Genomic DNA, 18,566 nt, shown 5'->3' with positions numbered 1-18,566 from the left:
TCACAATACAACTGATTGGCTCAAACGCATTAAAATGAAAGAAATTCCACAAAATAACTTAAGGCACACCTGTTAATTGAAATGCATTCCAGGTGACTACTTTATGAAGCTGGTTGAGAGAATGCCAAGTGTGTGCAAAGCTGTCATCAAGGCAAAGGGTAGCTACTTTGAAGAATCTCAAATATTTAAATACATTTTGATTTGTTTAACACTGTTTTGCTTACTACATGATCCAATACGTGTTCATTCATGGGTTGTGATGTCGCCACTATTATTCTACAATGTAGAAAATAGTAAAAAATAAAACCCTTGAATGAGTAGGTGTGTCAACTTATGACTGGTACTGAAGATTAAGGGCCTGATTGGCAAAATCACACTGTAGCCCCACATAGTCAACACACCTACATACAACTCAATCGCTTTGGAAAGTCAGAATCAAAATATGTCGGTTTAGAGAGCTGCACTGCACAAGCACAACTGACAAACAATGAAATACGGGTGGAAAAAAACAGAACTTACCCCCTGATAGTCAGGGTTGACAGCGATGCGCACCACCCTGCCTCCAGACAGACTGCCAAACTCGGGGTCTTGGAACTGCAGAGAGAGCACGACATTAGAACTGATCAATGCCAATAGTGTGAGATTATCAGTGGGAAGCCATATGGCTCCAGGCCTGTATTCTTAATACCTGCTCTGACACGGTCCAGGGGATGAGGTCACCGGAAGCCTTCTTTCCTCTGGACAGACTGTTGAGGATGGACTGACGAGAGATCTCTCCTTCCAGACACACCTGAGAGGAACATTACGCACACAAACTTTAGTCGATCATATCAGATGATGATGATGATGATGATTTCTACTACGGCTTGTGAGTTTGCTGACTGTAGAATCCGATGCTGCATGCACACGGTCTGCCACAGACAGAGTACACAAAGGCCTGTCCCACTGAGGCCGGTGCAGGCACTGTCATAAGCCGGTTGCTTTGCCAGGCTACATTCTGTCCCTTTTCCCTCAACCAACTGCACTACTTGATGGAGGAAGCCGCGCCAGGTTTATTTATTTTATTTTACCTTTATTTAACCAGGTAGGCAAGTTGAGAACAAGTTCTCATTTACAATTGCGACCTGGCCAAGATAAAGCAAAGCAGTTCGACACATACAACAGAGTTACACATGGAGTAAAACAAACATACAATCAATAATACAGTAGAAAAATAAGTTTATATACAATGTGAGCAAATGAGGTGAGATAAGGGAGGTAAAGGCAAATTAAGGCCATGGTGGCAAAGTAAATACAATATAGCAAGTAAAACACTGGAATGGTAGATTTGCAGTGGAAGAATGTGCAAAGTAGAAATATAAATAATGGGGTGCAGAGGAGCAAAATAAATAAATACAGTAGGGGAAGGGGTAGCTGTCTGGGCTAAATTATAGATGGGCTATGTACAGGTGCAGTAATCTGTGAGCTTAAAGCTAGTGAGGGAGATAAATGTTTCCAGTTTCAGAGATTTTTGTAGTTTGTTCCAGTCATCGGCAGCAGAGAACTGGAAGGAGAGGCGGCCAAAGAAAGAATTGATTTTGGGGGTGACCAGAGAGATATACCTGCTGGAGCGCGTGCTACAGGTGGGTGATGCTATGGTGACCAGCGAGCTGAGATAAAGGGGGACTTTACCGAGCAGGGTCTTGTAGATGACATGGAGCCAGTGGGTTTGGCGACGAGTATGAAGCGAGGGCCAGCCAACGAGAGCGTACCGGTTGCAATGGTGGGTAGTATATGGGGCTTTGGTGACAAACATAGACTGCAACCAATTTGTTGAGTAAGGTATTGGAGGCTATTTTGTAAATGACGTCGCCGAAGTCGAGGATTGGTAGGATGGTCAGTTTTACGAGGGTATGTTTGGCAGCATGAGTGAATGATGCTTTGTTGCAAAATAGGAAGCCATCAAACATTGGAGATGTTTGATGTGAGTCTGGAAGGAGAGTTTACAGTCTAACCAGACACCGAGGTATTTGTAGTTGTCCACGTATTCTAAGTCAGAGCCGTCCAGAGTAGTGATGTTGGACAGGCGGGTAGGTGCAGGTAGCGATTGGTTGAAGAGCATGCATTTAGTTTTACTTGTATTTAAGAGCAGTTGGAGGCCACGGAAGGAGAGTTGTATGGTATTGAAGCTTGCCTGGAGGGTTGTTAACACAGTGTCCAAAGAAGGGCCAGAAGTATACAGAATGGTGTCGTCTGCGTAGAGGTGGATCAGAGACTCACCAGCAGCAAGAGCGACCTCAGTGATGTATACAGAGAAGCAGAAGAATTGAACCCTATGGCACCCCCATAGAGACTGCCAGAGGTCCGGACAGCAGACCCTCCGATTTGACACACTGAACTCTATCAGAGAAGTAGTTGGTGAACCAGGCGAGGCAATCATTTGAGAAACCAAGGCTGTCGAGTCTGCCGATGAGGATGTGGTGATTGACAGAGTCGAAAGCCTTGGCCAGATCAATGAATACGGCTGCACAGTAATGTTTCTTATCGATGGCGGTTAAGATATCGTTTAGGACCATGAGCGTGGCTGAGGTGCACCCATGACCAGCTCTGAAACCAGATTGCATAGCAGAGAAGGGATGGTGAGATTCGAAATGGTCGGTAATCTGTTTGTTGACTTGGCTTTCAAAGACCTTAGAAAGGCATGGTAGGATAGATATAGGTCTGTAGCAGTTTGGGTCAAGAGTGCCCCCCCCCCTTTGAAGAGGGGGATGACCGCAGCTTCTTTCCAATCTTTGGGAATACTGTATTTAATTTTTTTATTTTATTTTGCTCCTTTGCACCCTATTATTTTTATTTCTACTTTGCACATTCTTCCATTGCAAATCAACCATTCCAGTGTTTTACTTGCTATATTGTATTTACTTTGCCACCATGGCCTTTTTTGCCTTTACCTCCCTTCTCACCTCATTTGCTCACATCGTATATAGACTTGTTTATACTGTATTATTGACTGTATGATTGTTTTACTCCATGTGTAACTCTGTGTCGTTGTATCTGTGCAACTGCTTTGCTTTATCTTGGCCAGGTCGCAATTGTAAATGAGAACTTGTTCTCAACTTGCCTACCTGGTTAAATAAAGGTGAAATAAAATAAATAAAAATAGGCAATTTTTTCCCTTGACAAGCTGACCAATAGAATAGTTACATTTTCTACTGTGGGGACAGTAGATTGACACGGGCTAGTGATTTTGCTGTTCGTTACTCGTCTTGTTGGCTGAGGAAAAGCACATTCATTCCAACATCTTCAAAGTGTGCAATCGAATTTTGGTAAGAAGGACCGCACATTGTTGCATCCTCGACTTGCATGTTATGTTAACATGAATTACCATCATCTAAATGTGATTTGTCATTCTGAACACTGTGGGTGGACACCGTAATCAGGTTATGAATGACAGAACAGCTTTTGCCATGTTAAAATGTTATGGGATGCATTGCTCTCTATTGTTTTTGATGGTAGGCTCAGTTTATTCACCTGTATGACAGCCAGGACCTCTGGCAGTGAGTTCTGTGTGGGAGGAACAGGAGGCAGTAGGCAGAAGAGGTGATGTGCCGGGGCATCTGACAACATCTGCAGGTCGTTGGGAGAGTTCTGGAACCATCAAAGGCAAAAATCGGTAAGAAAACAGATATATTCACAGGAGGAAGGTTAGTCTATAGAGGAGCCACCAGGTTATTGGGACAAATCTAATAAGACCAATTGTAATCCACAGGCAAGCCTATCATTATGCTTACTACTGACAGATACACATTTAAGAAGTTCCTAAAAGAGAGTCACAAGATGGTGCTTTCATTTTTACTTACCACAAAATCCTACTTTCTTTGAACAATTTGAAACTGAATTGAATGAATTCATAATGATCAACAAAAACTGTCAATGATCCTCTGATTTTATGGGATGCCATCGAAGGTTTTATTAAAAACAAGGATGCTGCATTTGCATCTGGACTGAATAATTCACATTTAAAAGATATCAGAATTGGAAAAGTTGTAAACAATGATAGTGGTTCCAAGTCTTTTTTCAGACCAGGTATCAGTAATGATAAATAAGCAACTATTGAATGTGAATCAGGCGAAACCAACCAAAGATTTTCAAGTTTGTATAGAAAAACAACTATTGTACACCTCTGATTATAAATCCACACCAAGTCAGATGGAGTCGTTAAAAAAAAACTATTCTCAGCTCAGAACGCCGGCTTTCTGTCGCTTCATGAACTCAACGTGGCATTGGATAACATGAATAAAGACAAATCACCTGGTTAGGATGGTACTCCTCCTGAGGTCTATTTAACATTTCGGAACCAATTAGGCCCACTGTTCAAAGGTTCGTACAGCACTTATTTAGCCTTTTTTGTGTTCTCACCATCACCCCCCCTATCTTTGATAAATAGAGATATACTTTTTCAAAAAGTCTGTTATCCCATCTCGAAACTAACTTAGCCAAATTGGTACATCCGGACCAAAGTGGGTGTGTTATCCTCAGTTAACAGCCGTCATCTATTACATATTTCACATGCTTCATCACAAACCAAAGCTCCTTGGGCAGTTATTTTGATGCAGAAAAAGCTTTTGATAGATTAGAATGGTCACACACGTAGTACCAGTCAAAAGTTTAGACCCCTACTCATTCAAGGGTTTTTCTTCATTTTGACTACATCAAAACTATGAAATAACACATATGGAATCATGTAGTGACCAAAAAAAGTTTAAAACGAAATATATTTTATATTTCAGATTGTTCAAAGTAGCCACCCTTAAGTCTTGATGACAGCTTTGCACACTTTTGGCATTCTCTCAACCAGCACATTAAATGCTTTTCCAACAGTCTTGAAGGAGTTCCCACATATGCCGAGCACTTGTTGGCTGCTTTTCCTTCACTTTGTGGTCCACCTCATCCCAAAACATCTCAATTGGGTTGAGGTCAGGTGATACTGGGGTGCAAAAGAGCAAGTAATACTGCTGTGTACAGGTACAGTAATCAGTAAGCTGCTCTGACAGCTGATGCTTAAAGTTAGAGGGCGATATGAGATTTTTGCAATTCGCTCCAGTCATTGGCAGCAGAGAACTGGAAGACAAGGCGGCCAAAGGAAGTGTTGGCTTTGGGGGATGAGCAGTGAAATATACCTGCTGGAGCGCGGGTGGGTGTTGCTATGGTGCCCAGTGAGCTGAGATAAGGCGGGGCTTTACCTCACAAAGACTTATAGATGACCTGGAGCCAGTGGGTTTGGCAACGAATTTGTAGTAAGGGATAAGTGAGGGATGAGCTGGAGGCAGTATGCAGGCAGTATGCATTTTGAAAACATATACTTAATTGTTTGACACCTGAACATTTTACTACATATTATGAGGCATGTCTTACCTTCAAAGTAGCCTAGCCAAAATCAGACCATATCCATGGAGGCAATTATTTAATAACAACTTTCTTTAATTGTCCAGTATGCAAAGGCACAATTCCTAGTCATATTAGCAACCCATGCTAGTTGTTGCATATTAGATCTCCTCTTTCTACATTTCTAACAGACATTTTCATCTCTGATAGATGAAACCGCTCTCATGTGTGGTGCGCTTCTGACAACAGTGTTTTCCCACTAATTGCATTATAGAACGCACATTCCGGCGAAGCATACTACCTTGAAGAAATAGTAGCTTATCAACATGTTAAGCTAAACGCCCTGATCTGTTGCATCACTCATTGCTTTTTAGCATCACACACACACACAACTGTCCCAGAGTCTGTTTGGAATAGGCTACTTCCAATAGAATAGGTAAACTTCTCTACTACGGGGGATGGTAGATTGACATAGGCAAGCGATTTTGCTGTACGGTACTCGTCTTGTTTGTAGAGGAAAAGTAACATTTGGACAGTTATCCTAATATCTTCAAAGTGCATCCTCGACTTGCATGTTCTGTTAATATTAATTACCATAATATTTATATTAATTACCATCTAAGATAGAGATGTGGCGGAGGGGTGTTACTTTTTGGATCTGCAGTATGATCCTGATGATCAATGCTTTGTATTTGTGTACTTTTTACTAGTGTGTGCAATGCTCAGGCTCACCTTGTAGTGCGAAGCCACATAGAGAGCCATGAGTCTCTGTAGGAAGGCTTCAGATGCCTTGTGGTAGCAGAACAGTGTGTCTCTGTTCACATAGTATCTGTACAACACAGGTTAAGGATGACACCAGCAGCAACGACTAAGACAATGATATAGCGTGCCATGAAAGGCCAAAATACTGAATTTGTTTTGTTGCCAAACAGCAGCCCTTGTAAAGCTGAGGAATGGAGCTTGAGAAATAACCACTGAGCAGCATTATCTATTGCACCATGAAAGGATACAGGTCGCAGGTCTGTGGCAGGGGGCAGCCAGAGATGACTCTGGGGATGTTTAGACAGTCCAGACACAGCAGCTCGTTGAGCCACTTCTCTACAGGGTCTCCCATGGCATAACGGATGGACTCATGGAGGGACACCTCTTGGAGGGAGCGAGCTGGGAGAGGAGGAATAAAATAATTAAAACACAATACAGGTACAGATGCAATGGAATGTATTTTTTGTAAATCTTTCTTACAACCGCATTAGTCTTTCAATACTAGCATTGACTTTGCAGATAGTTATTTTGTAGAAATATCGTTGGTTTTACCTACAGTAGTAGAATGCATTGAGTGCGAATCTGGATAAGAATAGGGTCTGCTACATGACTAAAAGATACATGTAAAATGTAGTAAGGGTGTGTTGGTCACCTGCATTTAGCCTGGCTGTATTGGTGCTCCTGTTCTCTGCTGACAGACTCTGCTGGCTCTCTGAACTCTGCTGCCTCAACTGTTGGATCAACTTCAGGGAGAGAGAACGACCTGTGCCCTCATACCTTTTGGGATAAAAGGGGGAAATCAGGAACAGACAGTTTGCGCTATGGTACACCAGAATCGCATACACACACGCCACTGACCCGTTGATGGTGGAGGCCATGAAGACCAGGTATGGTCCGAGCAGCTTCTTGACCAGAGGAAGGGGAATGGCTGCAGCTTCATCTATCACCAGCAGCTCAGCCTGACCCAGCTTCACTGAATCAGCCGGGTGGATGTACTGAATAGTCTGTCTATGCTCCTTAAAGATGTTGACTCTAACCACAGCTTTGCTGAACTCAGGGTTCAGAGACTGGATGATCTCATAGTCCAGGTGCTCCTGGGAATGGGACATTTAAGTTAGGAATATATTTAATAACTTCCATTGTCTGACATATAGTTCACTCACATCCAGAGACTATAGAGAAAGAGAAGGGTCACCTGGTATTGAAGGGCATCGAAGCCTTTGAAGATGAATTCAAACAGAGTGTGCAGGTTGTCTGGGCTGGGGGAGGTGATGAAGATGTTGGAGTAGCTGTGGAGAAGGACAACAGGACACTATGAGCAGCAGTATGTCACAGTATGGAGTGTGTGATTTAAGGGACTCCACACAGATCACTGTTAGCGAGTGCGTCTCCTCCAACATAGCGACAAGCACACCCTACGTAGATCAATCTAAAAGTGTAAAGACTCATGAGTGTGTGTGTGAGAGATGAGGTAGGTGACTCAGCAGTAAACCGCACCCAAATGCCACAGCCCCAGCCACAGCCAGTCCCAGTGCTGCAGACTTGCCCCTGCCTCTAGCTGCAGTCAGAGCCACAGTGCTCCGCAGGGTCTTCTCCGAGATGGCCTCGATGAACTTCAGCACCGCCTTGGCCTTAGAAGGAGAGACCGCAACAAACCATAAGCTAAGAAACACACACTGTGAATAACAGGATCTCCACTGAGAGGTGCAAAGCCTGGATATGAACTAGTCAATAAATGCTGTCCTTACACCCCTTTACCCAATTGTCTTCTGACAGGTGGCGTTACACGTGATGCCAGTCTCAACCAGAGCAGACGGATTCATGCTATCTGACGGAAGACAATATCCTATACCCTTGATTTATATATGAGTGTATGTCCTGACCTGGTCCATGGTCTTGCAGCTGTCCACCAACACACCAACAGGCTGCGTGTCCTGTAGAGACTCCTTTAACTCATTCAGCTCCTGTTCCCGTGGCGAAAGACTGTCCTCCTGCAGGAAGGAGAAAAATTATTGGTCAGGTTAGAACCCAGAAGTCAATGAATGGAGTTTGACTTAAGTCATGTTCACTAGGCACGAAACTGAAGGAACCTTGCTCCAGTGTGCCCTAATCAACATAGCCCAGGATTGCTGTGGAGCATGGGATTGTGTGTCTACCTGAGTCTTGGGAGGAACAGGCTTGATGTTGGCAATGTGGCTGGAGATGGGCAGGACGTTGAGCTGGTCGTCAATGACAACGCACGTCTTACAGGACGACAGAGATAGGATGAACCTGGAGGGGAGGGCAGTTAGTTACCATGGATATATATGGTATCAGTTAAGGGTTATATGGCCTGTCAGTCATTTAAAAAGAACAAGGAAGCCTTTGTGAGAAAAGTCCTCAAGAGTTGTAATTGGGCGGCCATATTTAAACTACACTGAACAAAAACAAACCACAACATGTAAAGTGTTAGTCCCACGTTTCATGAGCTGAAATAAAATATCCCAGAAATGTTCCATACGCACAAAAAGCTTGTGTCTCTCAAATTTGTTGACATACCTGTTAGAGCATTTCTCCTTTACCAAGATAATCCATCCACCTGACAGGTGTGGCATACATAATCAAGAAGCTGATAAAACAGCATGACCATTACACAGGTGCATCTTGTGCTGGGGACAATGAATGGCCAGTAAAATGTGCAGTTTTGTCACACAACACAATGCCACAGATGTCAAGTTTTGAAGGACCGTGCAATTGGCATGCTGACTGCAGGAATGTCCACCAGAGAGGACAGAGAATTGACTGTTTATTTCTCTACTATAAGCCGCATCCCACGTAATTTTAGAGAATTTGGCAGTACGTCCAACCGACCTCACAACCGTAGACCATGTGTGACCACACCAGCCCAAGACCTTCACATCCAGCTTCTTCACCACAGACATCGTCTGAGACCAGACACCTGATTAAATTGTGTATTTGCACAACCTAAGAATTTCTGCACAAACTGTCAGAAACCATCTCAGGGAAGCTCATCTGCTTGCTCGTGGTCCTCACTAGGGTCTTGTCCCGACTACAGTTCGGCATTGTAGCCAACTACAGTGAGCAAATGCTTAACTTTGGTGGCCACTGGCACGCTGGAGAAGTGTGCTCTTCACAGATTAATCCCAGTTTCAACTGTACCAGGCAGATGGAAGACAGCGTGTATGGCGTCGTGTGGGCGAGTGGTTTGCTGATGTCAACGTTGTGGATAGAGTGCCCTATCAAATCAAATGTATTTGTCACATACGTAGTTAGCAGATGTTAATGAAAGTGTAGCGAAATGCTTGTGCTTCTAGTTCCGACAATGCAGTAATAACCAACGAGTAATCTAACCTAACAATTCCACAACTACTACCTTATACACACATGTGTAAAGGGATAAAGATTATGAACATAAAGATATATGAATGAGTGATGTTACAGAACGGCATAGGCTAGATGCAGTAGATGGCATAGAGTACATTATATACATATGAGATGAGTAATGTAGGGTATGAGAACATTATATAAAGTGGCATTGTTTAAAGTGGCGAGTGATACATTTAATTACATCAAGATGGCAAGATGCAGTAGATGGTATAGCGTACAGGATATATACATATGAGGTGAGTAATGTAGGGTAAGTAAACATTATATCATATAAAGTGGCTTGTGATGAATTGATTACATACATTTTTCCATTATTAAAGTGGCTGGAGATGAGTAAGTATGTTGGCAGCAGCCACTCAATGTTGGTGATGGCTGTTGAACAGTCCAATGGCCTTGAGATAGAAGCTGTTTATCAGTCTCTCGGTCCCCGCATTGATGCACCTGTACTGACCTCGCCTTCTGGATGGTAGCGGGGTGAACAGGCAGTGGCTCGGGTGGTTGTTGTCCTTGATGATCTTTTTTGCCTTCCTGTGAAATCGGGTGGTGTAGGTGTCCTGGAGGGCAGGTAGTTTGCCCCCTGTGATGCGTTGTGCAGACCTCACTACCCTCTGGAGAGCTTTACGGTTGTGGGCGGAGCAGTTGTCATACCGGGCAGTGATACAGCCCGACAGGATGCTCTCGATTGTGCATCTGTTAAAGTTTGTGAGTGTTTTTGGTGGCAAGCCGAATTTCTTCAGCATCCTGAGGTTGAAGAGGCGCTGCTGCGCCTTCTTCACCACGCTGTCTGTGTGGGTGGACCATTTCAATTTGTCCGTGATGTATACGCCGAGGAACTTAAAACTCTCCACTACTATCCCGTCGATGTGGATAGGGGGCTGCTCCCTCTGCTGTTTCCTAAAGTCCACGATCATCTCCTTTGTTTTGTTGATATTGAGTGTGAGGTTATTTTCCTGACACCACACTCCAAGGGCCCTCACCTCCTCCCTGTAGGCCGTCTCGTCGTTGTTGGTAATCAAGCCTACCACTGTAGTGTCGTCTGCAAACTTTATGATTGAGTTGGAGGCGTGCATGACTGCGTGAACAGCGAGTACAGAAAAGGGCTGAGAACGCACCCTTGTGGGGACCCAGTGTTGAGGATCAGCGAGGTGAAGATGTTACCTGCCCGTCAGGAAGTCCAGGACCCAGTTGCACAGGGCGGGGTCGAGACCCAGGGTCTCGAGCTTAATGACGATGCTGAGGTGTATGGTGGCGGTAGGGTTGTTATGGTCAGGCATCAGCTACAGACAACGAACACAATCACATTTTTGAAAGCACAGAGATACCGTGACGAGATCTTGATGCCCATTGTCATGCCATTCATCCACCGCCATCATTTAATGTTTCAGCATGAAAATGCACGGCCCCATGTGACAAGGATCTGTACACAATTCCTGAAAACTGAAAAAGTTCATTCTTCCATGGCCTGCATACTCACCAGACATGCTCTGGTTTGGCGTGTACAACAGCGTCTTCCAGTTCCCACCATTATCCAGTAACTTCGGACAGCCATTGAAGAGGAGTGGCACAACATGTCACAGGACACAATCAACAGCCTGATTGCAATGCATGAGGGCCCTACTTTTGGGGGGTATCTGTGACAGGTGCATATCTGTATTTCCAGTTATGTGAAATCCATAGACTAGGGCCTAATGAATTTATTTAAATTGACCGACTTCCTTATATGAACTGTAACTCAGTAAGATTGTTGCGTTTATATTTTTGTTCAGTGTATTTGAAGACCACTGACCTCTCATTGAACCTTCCCACCACATCCTGATGGGCCTCGGTCCTGTAGCGAGAATGAACATCCTGGGGAAGAAACATACAGTGCATTCAGGAAAGGATAAAGACCAGGACTTGACTTTGACATTTTGTAGCGTTACAGCCTTATTCTAAAATTGATTAAATTATGTTCTGAATCTATAAACAATACCCCATAATGACAAAGAGAACAGGTTTTTAGAAACGTTTGCAAATGTATATATAAATATATATATTTAAAAAATGAAATACCTTACTGACATAAGTATTCATACCCTTTGCTATGAGACTCTAAATTGAGCTCAGGTGCATCCAGTTTCCATTGATCATCCTTGAGATGTTTCTACAACTTCATTCGAGTCCACCTGTTATAAATTCAATTCATTGGACATGATTTGGAAAGACACACACACACGGTCCCACAGTGCATATACAAGCAAAAACCAAGCCGTCGAAGGAACTGTCCGTAGAGCTCCAAGACAGGATTAGGTACAAACACATTTCTGCAGCATTGAACGTCCCTGCATCATTCTTAAATGGAAGATGTTTGGAAACACCAAGACTAAGCAATCGGGGGAGAAAGGCCTTGGTCAGGGAGGTGACCAAGAACCAGATGGTCACTCTGACAGAGCTCCAGAATTCCTCTGCAGCACTCCACCAATCAGGCCTTTATGGTAGAGTGGCCAGACGGAAGCCAGGAAAAGGCAAATGACAGCAAACTCCAAGCGGGCTAACAGGCACCTAAAGGGCTCCGACACTGAGAAACAAGATTCTTTGGTCTAATGAAACCAAGATTGTCACGTCCGGAGGAAACCTGGCACCATTCCTAAGGTGAAGCACGGTGGTGGTATGATCATGCTGCGGGGATCAGTGGCAGGGTCTGGGAGATTAGTCATAGTTGAGGAAAAGACAAACGGAGCAAAGTACAGGGAGTTCCTTGATGAAAACCTGCTCCAGAACAGACTGTGGCAAAGGTTCACCTTCATATAGAACAACGACCCTAAGCACATAGCCAAGACAACGCAGGAGTGGCTCGGGACAAGTCTGGATGTCATTGAGTGGCCCAGCCAAAGCATGGACTTGAACCCGATCGAACGTCTCTGGAGAGACCTGAAAACAGCAGTGCAGCGACGCTCCATCCAACCTGACAGCTTGAGAGGATCTGCAAATAAGAATGAGAGACACTGCCCAAATACACGTGTGCCAAGCTTGTCACGTAATACCCAACAAGACGCGAGTCTATAATCGCTGCCAAAGGTGCTTCAACAAAGTAGTGAATAAAGAGTCTGAATACAGTGTATAAAGTCAGAACACCTGCTGTCTCAGCCACTTCGTCACCAAGGGAGTACCCCAGGGCTCAATCCTAGGCCCCACCCTCTTTACAATTTACACCAACATAGCACCGGCAGTAGGAAACGCTGTAGATAATGCAGTCTTATTACCCCTAATACTAGTCTGTTCAACCTCTTTCGTATCGTCTAAGATTCCAAAAGATTGGAAAGCGGCCGCGGTCACCCTCCTCTTCAAAAGGGGGAGACACTCTAGACCAAAACTGTTACAGACCGATATCCATCATGCCCGGACTTTCTAAAAATCTTCGAAAGCCAAATTAACAAACAGATCATCCGAACATTTTGAATCCCACTAATTCTTCACTATGCAATCTGGTTTCCGAACTGGTCATGGGTGCACCTCAGCCATGATATAACCATAAGACAACACCATTCAGTATACATCTGGCCCTTCTTTGGACACTGTATTAAACCTCCAAACGAGCTTCAATGCCATACAACTCCCTTTCTGTGACCTCCAACTGCTTTTAAAATCTAAAAAAACAAAATGCATGCTCTTCAACCGATCGCTACTCGCACCTGCCCGCCCGATTAGCATCACTACCGTAATTGCTGGACTATCAGCCGCTACTTTATTCCCACGCTTTGAACCTTGCGGTTTATACAATGACGCGGCTAATTTTTGGATTTTTCACAAGAAAAAAAATCTTTCACAAGATTCATGCCGCCAAAAAAAACTGAGCACCGTCACATAACGTGACGTAAAATCGAGCGCGCTCAAACTTCCCATCATTCTGATTACGGTAGTAATTTTGTCAACCTCATCATGGCAAAGACACGGAGAAATGCATATGATGCAGCTTTCAAGTTGAAGGCGATCGAGCTGGCTGTTGGAAAAGGAAAGCGAGCTGCTGCACGGGAGCTCGGCCTTAATGAGTCGATGATAAGACGTTGGAAACAGCAGCGTGAGGAACTGACTCAGTGCAAAAAGTCAACAAAGGCTTTCAGAGGGAAGAAAAGCAGATGGCCCAAAGTATTTGCAGCCACTCGACATCAGTGTAAATCGTGCATTTAAGGTGGCGCTCCTTGTTCAGTGGGAGTCTTGGATGACAAGTGGGGAGAAATCCTTCACTAAAACGGGCTGCATGCGAAGAGCAACTTATGGTCAAGTCTGGCAGTGGGTCCTGACAGCGTGGAGCATTGTCAAAAAATCCACTATCATCAACGGGTTCCGAAAGGCTGCACTGCTGCGTGTTGAAGGGGCAGCATGAGCTCAGCGGGGTATTTGCCTCCGGATGAAAGTGGCGAGAGCGACAATGAAAACGATCCAACATCGGATGAAGCAATTCTGAGGCTATTCATCTCCGACACCGAAGGAGATGACTTCAGTGGTTTCAGTGCACAGGAGGAGGAAGATAGTGATCAAGTTCATTTGTTTCAATGTACCGGCAGGCACCTGCGGCTTATAGACATGTGCGGCGTATTTATGTACAAAATACATATTTTTTAATAATTCAGTGGGTGCGGTTTATATTCAGATGCGCTTAATAGTCCAGCAATTACGGTACTCCAGACGGTTATGACTTAGAATATGTGGACGACTACAAACACCTAGGTGTCTGGCTAGACTGGAAACTCTCCTTCCAAACTCATATTTAACATTTCCAATCCAAAATTAAATCTAGAATTGGCTTCCTATTTCACAACAAAGCCTCCTTCACTCATGCCGCCAAACATACCCTCGTAAAACTGACTATCCTTCCGATCCTCGACTTTGGCGATGTAATTTACAAAATAGCCCCCAACACTCTACTCATGAAACTGGATGCAGTCTATCAACGTGCCATCCGTTTTGTCACCAAAGCCCCATATACTACCCTCCACTGCGACCTATATGCTCTCGTTGGCTGGTCCTCGCTACATATCGGTCGCCAAACCCACTGGCTCCAGGTCATCTATAAGTCTTTGCTAGGTAAAGCCCCATCTTCTCAGCTCAATGGTCACCATAGCAACACCCACCTACGCACCAGCAGGTATATTTCACTGGTCACCCCCAAAGCAAATTCCTCCTTTCCTTCCAGTTCTCTGCTGCCAATGACCGGAACGAATTGCAAAAAAAAAAAAAAAAAAAAAAAAATCACTGAAGTTGGAGACATATCTCCCTCACTAACTTCAAGCATCGGCTGTCAGAGCAGCTTACAATCGCTGCAGCTGTACACAGCACATCTGTAAATAGCCCATCCTACTACATCCCCATATTTGTTTTTCCTGCTCTTTTATATTTTGCACACCAGTATTTCTATTTGCACATTCTCATCTGTACATTTATCATTCCAGTGTAAATTGCTAAATTGTGATTACTTCGCCAGTATTGGCCTATTTATTGCCTTACCTCCTTACTTAATTTGTACACACTGTATACAGATTTTCTATTGTGTTATTGACTGTATGTTTGTTTATCCCATGTGGAACTGTGCTGTTGTTTTTGTCGCACTGCTTTGCTTCATCTTGACCAGGTCGCAGTTGAAAATGAGAACTTGTTCTCAACTGGCCTACCTGGTTAAATAAATAAAATATATACTTAGCTGCCTCTTCCCCGGATTGTGTGTTAAAGGCTCTACAACAAGTGTCCAACAAGCTTTTTCTGCCCGTAACCTTGTTCTGAACACCTCCAAAACAAAGGTAATATGGTTTGGTAAGAAGAATACCTCCCACTGGTGTAATTACTACCTCTGCGGGTTTAGAGCTTGAGGTAGTCACCCAATACAAGTACTTTGGAGTATGGCTAGACTGTACACTGTCCTTCTCTCAGCACATATCTCAGCTGCAGGCTAAAGTTAAATCAAGACTTAGAGGAAACTATCATAATCACCCCTTTTACACCCCAGCTGCCAAACTAACCCTGATTCAGATGACCATTCTACCCATGCTAGAATACAGAGGTGAAATGTATCGATCGGCAGCGAAGGGTGCTCTCGAACGGCTAGATGTTCTTTTCCATTCAGCCATCAGCTTTGCCACCAATGCTCCTTATAGGACACATCACTGAACTCTATACTCCTCTGTAGGTCAACTGGTCATATCACAAAACGATTTATAAAACCCTTAGGCCTCACTCCCCCCTATCTGAGATTAGAGGTCGACCGATTTTTTCTCTTTTGACACCTTTATTTAACTAGGCAAGTCAGTTAAGAACACACTTATTTTCAATGACGGCCTAGGAACGCTCTGCAGAACGACAGATTTTTACCTTGTCAGCTCAGGGGATCCAATCTTGCAACCTTACAGTTAAGTAGTCCAACGCTCTAACCACCTGATTACATTGCACTCCACGAGGAGCCTGCCTGTTACGCGAATGCAGTAAGCCAAGGTCAGTTGCTAGCTAGCATTAAACTTATCTTAGAAAAAACAATCAACGACTGTCGTTGCTCCAATGTGTACTTAACCATAAACATCAATGCCTTTCTTAAAATCAATACACAAGTTTATATTTTTAAACCTTGCATATTTAGCTACAAGAAATCCACGTTAGCGGGCAATATTAACCAGGAGAAATTGTGTCACATCTCTTGCGTTCATTGCACGCAGAGTTAGGGTATATGCAACAGTTTGGGCCGCCTGGGTCTTTGCGAACTAATTTGCCAGAATTAGAATGACATAACATTGAAGGTTGTGCAATGTACCAGGAATATTTAGACTCATGATGCCATCCGTTAGATAAAATACAGAAAGGAATAAACGTTTTGTTTTCGAGGTGATAGTTTCCGGATTTGACCTAAGGCTCGTATTTCTGTGTGTTTATTATAGTCAAGTCTATGATTTGACATTTGATAGAGCAGTCTGACTGTGGGGTGGTAGGCAGCAGCTGCCTCATAATAGTCAAAGGTATATGGTTTAGAGAGAAATAGTCGACGTGTTATAATTCCTGTAATAACTTGCGGCTGAACTTGAAAGGGGTTCCTTCGTCATTTTACCGTTCATGTCTTCCATAGAGAATGTCTTGATCTACTTCAAATAAGGTCTGTGTTTCGCGCAGGCTTAAGCCTCGGCGTTTTGATACCCGTGTAAATCTCACTAGGATAAGGTAACGTTTGTCAACATATTTTCATAAATCCACTCTACAAAAAAAATGATCTTCGCTTATGCTGCCATGCTATGTTGTCTTAGGTCTCTATGTAGTGTAGTGGTGAGTTTAGTCCTATATTTTTATTTCATTTTTAATCCCATCCCCCGCTGGAGGCCTTTTGGTATTTAATTTTATTTAACTAGGCAAGTCATTTAAGAACAAATTCTTATTTACACCGGCCAAACATGGGCCAATTGTGAGCTGCCCGACGTGACTCACAATCACGGCCGGTTGTGATAGAGCGCAAAATCGAACCAGGGTGTCTGTAGTGACGCCTCAAGCACTGAGATGCAGTGCCTTAGACCACTGCGCCATTTGGGAGCCTCAAGTCAGTTAACGGACTTGCCTAATTAAATAAAAAAACAAAAATATTTAAATGTGATTTGTTTTCATTTTGTAATAAATTAGAAAAATGTCTACAAACCTGTTTTCGCTTTATCATTTATGGGGTATTGTGTGTAGATTGATGTAGGGGAAAATAACTATTTCATCCATTTTAGAATAAGACTAACATAACAAAATGTGGAAAAAGTGAAGGGTTCTGAATTCTTGCCAGATACACTATAAAAACAGCAATATTTAGACAACAATAGTCTTAAACTGTCTCTAACCCAGCAAGGATTAAATAATACATGAGTAGACAGTTCACTGAAACCATCTATGGGGCCTTACCATAGTCATTGTGTACAGCTGCTTGAGTGAGTTGACCGTCCTGAGAAGAATTACCACGATCCCTCCTCCTTCCACAGTCTCCACAGTTCGAGCCAGGAGGTTGGGAGTGAGAGCCTCAAAGTCCTGTGTGAGAGAGAATGAGACAAAAAAAGTTCAGTACAAATCTGGAGAGTTGAACACAAGGATTGTTAGATGTCAGGTGTTGAAAGCCAGGACAACAAGAAGAACAAGCATGTCTCACCTGCAGGACGCACATGCCGTAAGTGTTTCCAAGAATCTTGTGTGTCTCGTTGTAGTAGCAGTAGCGGATGTTAGTGGCAGCGACAAACAGCTCAAAGGGGTCGTCTTGCTTAATGTTCAGAGTGCCGGTCTTGATCTTCTTCTGGAGCTGACGCATGCGCTTCTTTCGGTTGCTGTTTAAAAGACAAGAGCAAAATGAATTAACTCCCTTCAAAGCATTCCTACTGCAAGACTTCCCTCTCTAGCCTGGTCCCAGATGTTTGTGCCATCTGGCCATGACAATTAGTGTTGCCAACTCTCACACATTGGGCATAAGACATGCATTTGACCTTCTCCTCAGACCTCCCCTCATGCATTGAAACAAGTACTGCTTTTATTTTCTAATGAATCTCTAAAATAGGTTTGAAATCAGAGCATATGGGCCTGCAATTCTACGTCTGAGGGATGGATGCGGGGAGAACAGACTGTGGCTTGGGGGGGCTCGTGTTGTAGGTGTCCTGGGGTCAGGCAATGTGAACCCGATGGTGCGTTCGGCTGAGTGTACTCAGAAGTAGTAGTGCCTTGTGGTCAGCGGTGGAGTTGCCGTACCAGGCTGTAATGCCCGAGAGTACGCTCTCGATGGTGCTCCTGTAGAACACCGAGGGCCCTCGGGGACAGGCCAAATTTATTCAGCCTCCTGAGGTTGAAGAGTCACTGTCGTGCCACCTTCACCACAGTGTCCGTGTGGTTTGACCATTTCAGCTCCTCTGAAATGTGTATGCCTTTTTTGAATGTCTGAGGCGGCCCTGTTGATGAGGATGCATGGTTCCTCTCAAAGTCCACAATCAGCTCTTTTGTTTTGCTGACGTTGAGGGACAGGTTATTAACCTGGCCCCAAACCTCCTCCCGGTAGGAGAGGAGTATCATCGTTGTTGATAAAATCA

The 18,566-nt window shown here is 43.9% G+C and overlaps 1 protein-coding gene across 2 annotated transcripts in view; it reads right to left on the bottom strand.

Moving 5' to 3' along the window:
• Nucleotides 1-18,566, bottom strand: part of nat10 (N-acetyltransferase 10) — a 28,557-nt gene that overhangs the window by 7,282 nt on the left and 2,709 nt on the right. For both annotated transcript variants that reach the window (XM_035797956.1, XM_035797957.2), the window contains exons 4-17: nt 17,645-17,816; nt 17,404-17,526; nt 11,300-11,361; nt 8,283-8,397; nt 8,010-8,117; nt 7,624-7,757; nt 7,322-7,415; nt 6,985-7,220; nt 6,779-6,903; nt 6,375-6,525; nt 6,097-6,193; nt 3,511-3,627; nt 689-790; nt 520-594 (exon numbers count right to left, since the gene is read on the bottom strand). In XM_035797956.1, the coding sequence (XP_035653849.1) occupies nt 520-594; nt 689-790; nt 3,511-3,627; nt 6,097-6,193; nt 6,375-6,525; nt 6,779-6,903; nt 6,985-7,220; nt 7,322-7,415; nt 7,624-7,757; nt 8,010-8,117; nt 8,283-8,397; nt 11,300-11,361; nt 17,404-17,526; nt 17,645-17,816 (1,711 nt within the window). The remainder of the gene's footprint in view (nt 1-519; nt 595-688; nt 791-3,510; nt 3,628-6,096; nt 6,194-6,374; nt 6,526-6,778; nt 6,904-6,984; nt 7,221-7,321; nt 7,416-7,623; nt 7,758-8,009; nt 8,118-8,282; nt 8,398-11,299; nt 11,362-17,403; nt 17,527-17,644; nt 17,817-18,566) is intronic.

The sequence above is a fragment of the Oncorhynchus keta genome, chromosome 22, assembly GCF_023373465.1.
Source record: "Oncorhynchus keta strain PuntledgeMale-10-30-2019 chromosome 22, Oket_V2, whole genome shotgun sequence".
NCBI lineage: Eukaryota > Metazoa > Chordata > Actinopteri > Salmoniformes > Salmonidae > Oncorhynchus > Oncorhynchus keta.
This window is presented reverse-complemented; position numbering and strand designations above follow the sequence as displayed.